This window comes from Talpa europaea (genome assembly GCF_964194135.1).
Source record: "Talpa europaea genome assembly, chromosome: 2".
NCBI lineage: Eukaryota > Metazoa > Chordata > Mammalia > Eulipotyphla > Talpidae > Talpa > Talpa europaea.
In genome coordinates, this window is record NC_140068.1 from 94233903 (window position 1) to 94246746 (window position 12844).

General features: G+C 41.3%; 1 protein-coding gene across 2 annotated transcripts; it reads right to left on the minus strand.

Annotated features, from left to right (window-relative positions):
• Positions 1 to 207: 207 nt before the first annotated feature.
• Positions 208 to 12402, minus strand: KCTD20 (potassium channel tetramerization domain containing 20; the record flags this gene model as incomplete). Of its 2 annotated transcripts, XM_084227976.1 has the most annotated exons (7): positions 208 to 500; positions 1922 to 2032; positions 3243 to 3440; positions 4793 to 4913; positions 5283 to 5385; positions 9000 to 9273; positions 12237 to 12402. In XM_084227976.1, the coding sequence occupies 7 exons, from the start codon at positions 12394 to 12396 to the stop codon at positions 208 to 210; spliced, it is 1260 nt and encodes a 419-aa protein (XP_084084102.1). The 2 variants fall into 2 exon arrangements, with proteins under 2 accessions (XP_084084102.1, XP_084084101.1); XM_084227975.1 differs by lacking the exons at positions 4793 to 4913; positions 5283 to 5385; positions 9000 to 9273 and having other exon boundaries at positions 12237 to 12396.
• Between the last annotated feature and the right edge of the window lie 442 nt (positions 12403 to 12844).

A 12844-nucleotide genomic window follows, 5' to 3' on the forward strand; every position in this document is an offset into this window, starting at 1 on the left:
CTGCTGCAAGCTGGGAGCTTACCAACCAGTGAATGCTTTTTCACCCCCTGCGCCAGAGGCACAAAAGAAGACACACATTAATTATGTGAGAAAGGGAAGGATGGAAGAGAAGCATGTCTTCTACTCAGGGCAAGACAAACCATGGGAGGGCAGGCTGGGGGCTTCCCAGACAGAGAAAAGCTCCAAAGGGGCGGACCCACAGCAATTCTAATCCTGAAAGTCATTAGAAGCCATCTGAGAAAGTGGGGCATTTAGCCTGTCAAGTTCATCCACTTGAGGTGGGTGATGCATTAGTATCTCCTGGTCCTCTGAGACATCCTCCCCAGCAGCTACCAGATTAGTGAGGGATTTGCTTCGAACACACTGGAAATCTACATGGCGACTCTTTCCTTCTTCCTTTTCCCATGACATCTGGATAAAGGGGCGCTGTACATAATTGTAGATGACTTCAGACCGGCCACCAGGTCTCCTCTTAATTTTTTCTTTACAGGTGGGGTAACCTGAAAGAGAGGAAAAGGCCATCCAGAAATTGCTCATTCTGGTTTACATACTTCCTCCTTCCTTACTACATCAATTTCCTCCCAAATCCAAAGACTAGTCATAAAAACTACCAGGGAAGGGACTAGTCCTTGACCATGCCCTATTAGCCCCAAGCACCAACATACTCATTTCCCTTCTATTCAGGTTAGTAGGTCTTGTTCTTAGAAGGGAAGTAATAAAAATTCTGTCCCTTCTACTTTCTGAAGCCTTTATAGTATAGGCAGCAATATTATAGAGCAAAAATTCAGCCAGGGTATAGCTACTCCACTCCTCTAACGCTTAGAGGGCACACTATATGAGTGTGGCTGGAGAAGTGTGGAACATTTAGTCAAAAGAAAAAATGGGGGAGCCTCCCCTGGTGGCACAGTGGTTGAGCGCTGGGCTGCGAAGCTGCCCGCAGCCTCTGCAGTGCCAGTTCTATCCCCGGCCGCCGGCGAGGATCTCACATGGCGCGGCAGACCTCTCCTGCAGCCCGCTGCTCCCCTCAGCAGTGTATTTCATCAGTCTGCCTGTTCTGCTCTCTGCTCTAACTCTGGTGAATTCTCTCACCCTCCCGCGCTTCTGACTGTACCCAGTGCTTATATAAATAAATAAAAATCTTTGAAAAAAGAAAAAACGGGGATGCTGTCTCAAGTACTGAAAGGCTGTCACATGGAAATGGGAGGAGCAACCCACATGGCAGGCAGACCTCTCCTGTCTCACCTGCTGCTCCCCTCAGCAGTGTATTTCAGTCAGTCAGCCTGTTCTGTTCCCCACTCTGTCTCTGGTGAATCCTCTCACCCTCCCGCACACCTCTGGCCTGCACCCCAGTTCTTGTATAAATAAATCTTAAAAAAAAAAAAAAAAAAAGAAGAAAGAATTGTCTCTCTGACCATTCCAGAGAGACCACAGGTTGGAAACCATTGCTCAAGATCATAAAGCAGTGCTGTAAACACATCCAGACATTCTTCAATGGTATGTGGTGGAATAATCTTAAGCTTTGAGACCCCAAGCTACAGTTCGCAGAAGGACCCCTTCAGGTCCCAGAAAGAGCCTCACCAACATTTGCTAAAATGGTGGCCTCCCACTTGGTGAGCCCATGAGCTTGCTACCTTTACCTACCAGTGTCCTTAGCCCTCACTGCTCTCTAAGGTGAAACAGTAACCTGGAACATATTCCTATTGCTGTTTTAAAGCATTTTCAACTAGAAATAAAATGAAATGTAAGGGCAAATAAAAACAAATTTAAGAATCCTTCAAACTTGGGTAGGAATGTAGTTCTCACATGTGCCTACTCTCTAGGTCCTCTGGAAGCTGAGTTTTAAGGAGATAAGCTGCGGCCATAGAGCCAAAACCTCCTTCATAAACCATGTGAGCCGAATATTAAGCAAGAGCATGTTTACCTTCAATTCCAATGCGAATGTTTTTCAGGCCCCGTTCCTTTAATACTGTTTTAGCAACATCCCGATTCTCAATATATTTGAAGAATCTATAGAGTTTGGAGCTGTAAAGAACTGGAGAAAAAACAAGAGCTGGATTAGTCATAGCGTGTGGACCCCTGTGAGGAGGAGGGGATGAACTCAAGGGATCAGATTAATGAAAGGTACACCTGACACCAGATTAAAATCAGTCACAGGAAAGAAACCATCTGAAGAACTGTTTGTTTCAGGGTGGAGGAGGCCTTTTTGAATATGACAAAAACCGTAGAAGCCATAAAAGAATTGATACACTTGACTACATAAAATTAGAACATCTACAAACAGCCAAAACCACCATTAACAAATGAAAAAGGCAATCAGCTGGGGAAAATATTCCAACTCATAGTTAATTTTCCTTAATACATATAAAGAGGGTGGTCACAAAGAGTAAAAGACAATTCAATTTTGTAGTGGGCAAAAAAGAATTAACATGGAAAAGGAGATTAAAATGGCTCTTAAAAATTAAAAGATGTTCAGCCTCATTCAGGAAATGAGAAATGCAAATTAAAACTCAAGTGAAATGTGTTTTACCTATCAGAATGGCAAAAATAAAAGTAAAACCTGTTCTGAGATGGCTTGGGAAACCTGTCATATTGTTTTGTGAGAGGACAATTTGGCAATATCTATCAAAATTGTTAGAGCATAAAGCTTTTGATAGAGAAATTCTATTTATAGAGATAATGTATGAAAAGACTAAAAATATTCACAACAGCATCATTTATAATTTGTGGCTTAATGGCTATCGATGAGGCTGGTTCAATCAACAATGGCATAGGTATACAGTAGAATATTATGTAGCCATAAAAAAGGAATTGCTTGGACACAAAGGAAGACTACATTAATTGCTTATGTATGCACAGTGACTGTATCTGGAATGATATAAACTGAGAAGGAAAACTGGGTAGAAGAGGTAGTGATGAGGGCAAGATTTTTCATTATATCCTTTATAATTTTTGAATTTTTAATTACCAATTCAAAAGGATTTAAACATGAAATGGAGATGACACCATTATTTATGTTAGCTCAGTATTGACTACAGTAACAGACATCAGGTGTAGCAGTGGGAGGTGCAGCAACACCCACACTGTTAGCCAGTATGAAAGCTAGACCTGAGTGTGTCGTCTGGGTAAGAGTGCACATTGTCACTGGTTTGGCTGTGGTGTGCACATTAGTTCTAGGATCCAGTGGCTGCTCTGAGCAACATATTTCTTGCTGAAAGCATCTAAGCTATACAGGGGGCCCCTACTTTGGGAATATTCCTCCCCCATGGGAGGGGGGTGGTCTTCATCCCAGTCCACAGAATCCTCATCCGTGAGCACGACGATGTGGCACTCTCGCTCCCCTTTCTTGGCACAGCCCACCATGATGGGCAGGATCAGCTCTTCGAGGTAGTGATCAAACTGCTTGTGAGCACCGTCATTAGACAGTTCATGCAGTAAAGCACCTGGAGAGAAAACGCATATGAACATGTTACTCCCCCAAATGTACACAGTATTAGAGTAAAAATGACTGAAGTAACAGTGTTATCATTGAAAAGGTCCAACGAAATGTCCCATGTAAAAGCAAAGAGATTGTTTTGGCCTCAATGTGACATTAAGCTGACTTTGTGAGAGATGTTTCACAGTCTACCACTATTCAATTTACTCATGTTTAATAATCCCTGAGGATTATAATCAATTCAGGTTTTGTTGGACATACAAAGTCAGACCATAAACATTAACTCTCTAAGAAGGCGAACACCATCATTTGGGGATGACTCTTCATAGCACTTCTTCTGAAGAAGCTCTGAATTCCAACTGGATTTAAGAGTCCCACAAAAGAGGAGTAATCTGAAGTTTGGCAAAAGAAAGGAATTTGCTCTAAGTGTGTACTAGGTCCAGTAGAGAAACCAAAAGTCCAGAAAACTTCATGGAATATGCGAGGAAATACTAAGACTTTAAAGAATAATCCTTTAATAATTTTAAGCCTCAGTAGCAAGAGCATGGACTTTGAGACATCAGTTCTAATCTTAGCTTTAATGCTCAGAGCTTTGAACAAGCTAATTTGATGAGATTATCACTCATCTTTCAGAGTTAAGTGTTGTAAGACTTAAACAAGTTCACATGTATACAACACTTAGTAAACACTAATAATAATGATAAAAGTAATTACAGACATAACTTGCTTTACTGTGCTGCACACATACTGCAGGTTTGTGGCAATCCTGTGCCAAGCAAGTATCAGGCCCATTTTCTCAAGAGTATGTGCTCACTTTGTGGCTCTGTGTCACATTTAATAATTATTATTATTACTATTTTTTTACATATAATGGTACTGCACACCGAACAGACTACAGTATGGTGTAAACATAACTTTTATGGCATTGGGAATCGAGAACCTCATGTGACTTGCTTTATTGGGATGTTTGTTTTATTGCAGTGGTGTGGAACTGAACCCACAGTGTCTCTGAGGCGGATCTATCTAAGAACCCAGCCAATTTATGCAGTCTGACTTCATTAGTAAACCTTTTTTCTTGTATCTGACGATCAGTATCCTTATTTGTTAGAGTTAAGATACCAAGGTCCCCAGAGGGGAAGCAATTAGCTTGGTGACTCATGGGTCAGGCAAAATTAGAACCCACTACATGTTCTCCTTTGTTTACTTCCTCACAGTGCTTTGAAGCGAGAGAGAGTAGGTGTATTATGTCTCTGCCCTGCAGAGGAATTTCAACGTACCACTGAAACTACCTCTGCCTGGTAATAAAAAAATATCAGTTAATTCCAAGCAAACTCGAAGTTCAGCTGCTCCTGTACTTACTCAGATCTTGACACCGGATAGTGTTGAAGTCAAAGTTAATGCAGAGGTAATCGCATGTATCTCTGAGGTCAGGGATAGAGATGCCATCAGGACAATTGATGATACCAGTTTTGTAATAATCCTATAAACAGATTAGGAAGACGAAATGTAGCAGAGAATATGATTAAAAAAAAAAAAAAACTACCTCTTCAACCCCCTATTTCTTTTTGGTTCCGTTAAAGTGATGCGTTTCTAGGACTATCACCAAGTGGGTTGATTCATTGGATGGCAAAGTGGCTCCTGGTTATGCTGACACATTTAATCACAATCTGATACCTGATTGACTTCATGTAAGCAGGAAGGACTTATAAGCCACATTCAGAAATAAAGAGGGAAAGGCAGCAAATGGAAACTAGAGACTCTACTTCAGCACATAGTTCGATGGCACACTCGAGGCATGTGACTATGCATGCCCCTGGGAAAGGGATAGAACAAAAAGGCTACTACACACCAGCACCGTTCGAAATACAGTTGCACTGATTCCTTCGGCAATCTCATACTCTCCCTTCTCATTGGGCCTTGTGAAGTTATACTCTCTTCCTGGTCCAAACATCCTGAAAGATACCCAGGCAACAACATTATCTTCTCCAGCAGGATTCTTCACAAATGAGATTTCTCTGTTCTGCATTCCATTCTGGAAGACTCCGTTCTCTCTCATAGTATAAGTTAAAAACACAGTATTAAGAGTCAGCCCCTAAAAAAATCTGTTCAAGACTTAGGAAATTCTCTTCAGACAGGAAAAGACAACAACTGCTTTTGGCATTTGAATGCAAAAAGGAATGAGGCAGCAAGTCTTCAGGATTCCCCGGTAGTTAGTGTGGGTGATAGCAAATGAAGTAAAAACCACACCTGCAAGCTGGACCTACGGGGAAAATCTCTGGGATGCGTGAGGGCTGCCTCTCAAGCCCTTCCCGCTGCCCAGGAGTCAGAAGGCAACTCAGGAAGACAGTGTGTCTCATGCCCCTGACCTTTCCTATTCCTTCCCCTCGTCTAACAGCAGTAGCAGGTAGATATGTTAATGCTTTTCCTTTCCTAATGCATTTTAATTGTGGGCTCTAGAAAAAGGTCCTTTATTAAAAAAAAAGTTTTATTTATGCATGCATACAAGAACTGCGGTGTAGGCCAGAGGTGCTGGGGCGTGAGAGGATTCACCAGAGACAGAGTGGGGAACAGAACAGGTGGATCCACTGAAATACACTGCTGAGGGGAAGCAGTGGGTGAGACAGGAGAGGTCTGCTGTGCCATGTGGGTCAGCTCCCTGGCTGGGGATCGAACTTGTGCTGCAGTGGCTGGCGAAAGCTTGATAGCACTGAGACTTTAACCCCTGCACCACCAGGAGGCCCTGGAAAAAAGATCTTTAATTCAAGGAGTAACTCTAATGATGGGCATTTCAGGTCAAGTAGAAAGAAGGGTAAGTTACTAGGTTGATTAGCAGTTTGACATAGTTCAGAGAGGTACCTGCTCTGGGTCATGGGAGCACAAGGTAGAGGTGTTGCTTTCCTTACTCATCCCTTCCCAACCTTCCTCCCCTTTCTCAGATCCCTCCCAGTGAAACTGGCTCATGACTTCTGTTATTACCGTGTGTGTGTGTGTGTGTGTGTGTGTGTGTGTGTGTGTGTGTGTGTGTGTGTGTATGAGAGAGAAAAAGAAAGAGAGAAAATGAATGTCACGGGATAGGAAGCCAGCACAAAGGCCAAGGTAGGCAACTGGTATCTTCAGCCAGCCTGAATTCCCAATGGGAATTCACTGCTATTTCCTTCCTTATTCTGCTGGGAACCCTGTCTAACTCTTCACAACTGGTATCCTCTACCCTGCATTAGCTGCTTCTTAAAGGTCTGAAAGACTTCATACCACATGCTTTCCAAATCACTGCACCATTCATAAGAAATCCATCCTGATAAAAGTAGTCTTCAAAAATTGCTGACATTTTTCTGGAATGTTCTGGCTGAAGTCTAGTCAAGATAGCTATTAATGAAAACAGTGGACAAAAATGCCACAAATACGCCCCCCAACACACACATCTATCATTGGCAAGACCTAAATAAGCTCAGAGTTGTTTATCTGTAGTGGCATGGATTTATATTAATCCATTCAGTCTCTCAGCTTGTTTCTTTTGTGATGGGTGGTCCCATTGGTTAGTTCAGTGACTAAGCTAATGAATACTGTATGTAGCCAAAACACAGAGCAAACTTACTCAAGTCTCAGAATTTGTGACCCTGGCCAACAGTTGGTTTCTGTATCTAAAAATATCTAGATAAAGAATCAAACTCTCCTCTTCATGGGGAAACCTACCACTAGAGTCAAAGAACCAGTGTCACCCAAGAATCTACTGCCCAGAAAATGCCTGCCTTTCTTCCCTTGATAGGTCCGGAGGGCAATAATGGTGGTGATACTGAGAACCAAAAGTCCAGTTCAATCAAATATAGGACTAGTCTGGAAAATGTTTTATCGTTCTGGTTTAATCTTAATTCAGATCTGAGAACTATATTGTTTTGCTTATGGTTAAAAGTGGTCTAGCATGAGGGGCCTCCCTGGTGGCGCAGCAGTTGAGCGCTGGGTTGCAAAGCTGCCGGCAGCCTCTGCAGTGCCGGTTCGATCCCCGGCTGCTCCACGGCCACCAGAGGAGGGTCCCACATGGCGCGCAGACCTCTCCTGCCGCCCGCTGCTCCCCCTAGCAGTGTACTTCGGTCCTTCTGCCTGCTCTGCTCCCCGCTCTGGCTCTGGTGAATTCTCTCACCCTCCCGCGCTTCTGACTGTACCCAGTGCTTGTAGAAATAAATAAATAAATCTTAAAAAAAATAAAATAAAATATTAAAAAAAAAAAAAGTGGTCTAGCATGAGTTTATAAAGTTTACGTTCAAATATACACACACTTGAGGTAGATTCACTTTGGCTTAGAGTTCAGTGAATTAATGTGATTCATTCTGATTTCTAATTCAGTTCAAAGCCCTGAGTGAGGTTAGATCCTTAAATAAAACAACATCTACTTCCAAGTAGTTAAAACCCTCAGTCAAATGTGTGTCTGTATACACATAAACATTAGTAACATTATTTTACTCTTATCCAACTTGCTCTTCCTAATGTTAAGGGCTGTGGTGGGCTAGAAAGAGGGTCACTGGCTCCAAAGTTTCCTGAGTAGTGCTTCTCCTGAGCAGGCACTTTCCATATCCTAAACTCTTTTAGAGACAGAAGAACATCAAAGGAGGAGATTTCTGTCTGATGAAGCAGCCCAGATAACATGAAGAATAGAGTGCAATTATGAAACAAAAAAAACAGTCATATAGGGCCTCCCCGGTGGTGCAGCAGTTGAGCACTGGGTTGCGAAGCTGCCCACAGCCTCTGCAGCGCCGGTTCGATCCCCGGCCACCAGGTGAGGGTCCCACATGGCGCGCAGACCTCTCCTGCCGCCTGCTGCTCCCCTCAGCAGTGTACTTCGTCAGTCTGCCTGTCCTGCTCCCTGCTCTGGCTCTGGGTAATTCTCTCACCCTCCTGTGTTTCTGATTGTACCCAAGTGCATGTATAAATAAATAAATCTTTAAAAAAAAAAAAGAAATTTAAAAAAAAAAAAACAACAACAACAAAAAACAGCCAGATCGAATCAATTTCAGAAAACCTGAAAAGTGAGGGAGGCATTAGGAAGAGCACAGCATCTATTGCCAAGCACAACTAGCCACAGAGGGCAGGCTTTTTAGTAAAATGGCTTTATTTTTGTGTCCTGTGGAAGTTGCCTAATTCATTTTTTTCCAAGGGAAAATGTTACTTAGCTCTCACCTTCACCTTATCTCAGTACCTCTGATCTGTGGAACTCAGAAAACATTACTTTTGTGAAGTTGTACAAATTGTGGATAAAAGAAATTAAGTAGCTGACTTCTATTTTACAGTCAGTTTATAGAGATTTAGGGGGTGAGATTTAGTGGGTTACTTTCCGTAGTTCTGATTGTGCTTCCTTTTAGGGGGCCAATTCCACAACACTGGCTGTGTAATAAAGTATGTACCCTCCCCGCCAAAAAAAATCAACATCAGGTTTTACCAGGTTGGCTTGCCTGTCTCACAATAAGATAGAAAAATAAGTAATAAGCCTTTAATTCTCACATCTAATGCAAGATAGATAGCAGGTCTTTTTATTCAGAGAACACAGTGAATTTGAAAGGAAATCATCATCAATTACCTTCCCAACATGGTATCTGGGTGAGCAGTGAAAATTTGCGGATTCACAACAAAACGTGTGCCATCTACAAGAAGTGTCACTTTCTCTGGTGCCTGGGAATGAAGGCCACTGCCAAAGCCCACAGTGCTGTTTCCAAATCGTTCTGGAGCAATAAAGGGTTCATGGTTCCGTTTATTCCCACTCTGGAAGCAAGAGCCTTTGAAGTCTTCAGGAAGTGGCATTATGTGAGGGAACTGAAGATTTGCTGGCTGGGAGGTGTAGTCAAGTGAAAGGTCTAAAAGATCATAAAGACAAAAATAACTTGACAGCAAAAAGCATTTGGGGGAAAATAAGTTCTGTGATTGTCAAAAAAAAACACACTAAATAAGCAAAAAGCCAAATTTAGGTGTTCGCAGGCAAAAACTCCTGTCTAGAGGAATGAAAAAAATTAAAACGTAAGATTCATTAAAGCCCCTTGAGATTTTTCCCTATGTTTACATTTTGGAATGCCTATACTTAAAATGATTTCTAAATTTTAAGTAAATTTACACATATGGTAAAAAAACAAACACTAGAGAAGAATTTCTGTAGAAAACCATCAATCTCCTGTCAGACCCTATTGCTTCCTCTAGTCTTGTTTCACAGAGATGATTACTTTTTTTCCCCCATTTTTATCTCTAAATAATACTTATTGCCTGTGTTTTATTTCAGGAAATTACTACTTCTGTGAGTCAATTATTTATGTCCACATTCTTCAAAAAATGTCTTTAACTTTTATTTTCCAGAAAGGATGATGGTAGTCTCTAATAGTCCAATGAATCCCTTTAACTAGAAATTCATAGACAAATGCATTTTCTCTATGCACAAAAGAATCCTAAAAACATCATCTAATTCATTCAAACAGGCAGGTCTTGCTCCCAGTGGCCATGGATTAGGATTCATTCATGGAATCTTAGTTTTTGTTCTAATTCCACCAGAGAGGTATTTTCTTCAAGTGATTTAGTTTTTTCTAAACCTATTTTAACATCAAGGAAATGGGAATAAATGTTCACTCTGTCAACCTCACATAACAGTTTTGACTGTCAACTGAAATATAGTATATGAGAGTACTTAAAAAGTACACTGCTGTATTATGCAAAGCAGGCTTAAAAATCGGGATGTAATATATAAGGGGGAACTATTTACAACAGAATTACCAGAGGATTCAAAAATGGCCAGTTCTAATATATTTTAATATGAAAAACGTTTTTAGTGAAAAATTTCAAACATACTGAGGCACAGAATTACTACAACATGTATATACCATCATCTTTGGCAATCTTAGTTTTAACATTTTTCTATATTTTCTTCAAACCATTTTGGAAAGAAATGTTGTAGATACAACTGAATGTCTTGTTCCCACCCCACATGTAATTTACATTAAAAATTTTTTTTAAATTGAAGTAACACTGTAAATTTATATACTCATGAACATAATTACTGCCTGTCCTAAACCAAATAGACTGGTACTAGAGTATACTCAATTTCCCTCCACTGCTTCTAGAAAAAAGGAAACCAAAATCTAGAGCAAAAGCCTATTTAGACGTCACAGCTTCTGATAAATTTCAGTGTGTCCCTGTGTTTACATACCAAGAGATAATTTCCATATAATCCACAGGCAAGTTTGTAGCAAGAAACTCTTTTATTGCCAAAACAGGTTTTTACACTCCAAGTGCTGTTTTTAAATGAAAGCAGGTAACTAAATTAACTAATCAGTTCTTTTTATTTTATTTTATTTTTTTTTAATAGAGGCATGTTTTATTTTATTTATTTATTTGTTTGTTTGTTTTTGTTTATACATGCACTGGGTACAGTCAGAAGCGCGGGAGGGTGAGAGAATTCACCAGAGCCAGAGCGGAGAGCAGAGCAGGCAGAAGGACCGAAGTACACTGCTGAGGGGAGCAGCGGGCAGCAGGAGAGGTCTGTGCGCCATGTGGGACCCTCCTCCAGTGGCCGGGGAGCAGCCGGGGATCGAACCGGCGCTGCAGAGGCTGCAGGCAGCTTCGCAACCCAGCGCTCAACCGCTGCGCCACCGGGGAGGCCCAACTAATCAGTTCTTAAATTTTTTTCCCAGCAGTGAAAGTCATTAGAGTGGGTTGACTCCTGGAGGGTGCCCTTCTTAAATGGATGAGCAGAAAAAGCAGCTCATTGCACAAATTCTCCCTAATGGTGTACGCTAAGATGGCAGTCACACCCTGCTTTTCTATTTGTTGAAATATATAAATTAACATCATTTTCTAGTCAGAAAGATAGGTTCAAATCCCAGTCCTACAACTCCTAGTAGTAAGAACCTGCGCAAGTTACCTAAGCTTTCCAAACCTTAGTTTCGATATCTATAAAAGCAGAATAATAGTTCTTGTGAAGATTAATCTTAGCAAGGATTGGCAAACTTTCTATAAAAGCACCTATTTTGGGCTTTGTGCATTAGTCTCTGTCACTGTAGCAAAAAATGATGGCTGTATTTCAATCCTCTGATTGAAAAAATATGTGAAGTTCCTAGCACAGTGAGTGCTCAATAAAAAGCAATTCCAATTGCCACCACCGTTTATTACTAGAATTCTTATTACATTATTATTAAGTGAACCTAACAGCTTATCAAGAAGTTTCAGGGCCTCCCGGGTGGCGCAGTGGTTGAGTGCTGGGTTGCGAAGCTGCCCTCAGCCTCTTCAGAGATGGTTCCATCCCTGGCCGCCAGGCAAGGGTCCCACATGGCGCGTAGACCTCTCCTGCCGCCCGCTGCTCCCCTCAGCAGTGTACTTCGGTCATTCTGCCTGCTCTGCTCCCCGCTCTGGCTCTGGTGAATCCTCTCACCCTCCCGCGCTTCTGACTGTACCCAGTGCTTGTATAAATAAATAAATCTTAAAAAAAAAAAAAAAGAAGTTTCATATCCATTAACTTAACAAATTTCTAGCCTTGTGAAATAGGAAGAATATTAATATCTCTGTTTTCCAGATTAAGAAAGCAGGGCTCAAAAGACTACAGCCGATTAGTGACAGAGCTAGAATTTGAATCTGTCTTCCCACTCTAAGCCTATGGTTATTTTTCTTAAACTATTTTGCTAAGTTAGATGTGCTGTAAGTAGAGACTGTGAAGGCCAGCTTTATGACTCTGACATGCAAGCTAAGCCAATTAACTGGGTACTTTATTTAGACTAAGAACATCTAGGCTCTCTGGGTGGAGTGGGCCCCTCTAAATTAAGTCAAGATCTAATCGCCTTACCATCACTCCTGGAACCTAGAGGATAACTAAGATTTTGAAGACCAGAAGAAACCAGGCTATTTGCTTCTTTTTCTTGGGCTGCAGTCGAGTTTTCATCCATGAGGCAGCTGGCCTCCTGGCGCAACAGCCTGTCACTCTCACCGCCACAGTGAACATTCATCCTCAAACTCTGTCTCCTGAACTGTCCGCTGGATTAGAGAGAAATCCTGGAAGACAGGAAATACGCATGATTTAGAACTCTCTCTAAAGCAGTTGCCAAGGACTTTCATGGTATGAAATCCAAAGTAGAGAACTAACACAGCTCTCCTTCTTGTTCTGAGGAGAAATGGTATCTCAAACATTTCTGTGATTTTACATTGAGGAATTACGCTGATTCAAACAGCCTTTACCAAAGCACTGAAAATGTTAATACACTTGATTTTAGGGAATAATTTTAAGCTTTATCCATAAGCAAACATCAAATCCACTGACTTCAGTCATATTCACGATCAATTCTACACATAAAATGGTAGTACTATAACTTGGTAATTTTTATACCATAGAGACACTAAGTAGAGAAAGAAGAGTCCAACTGGTCAGTTAAAGAAAATCTGTCCACATATGTTTTA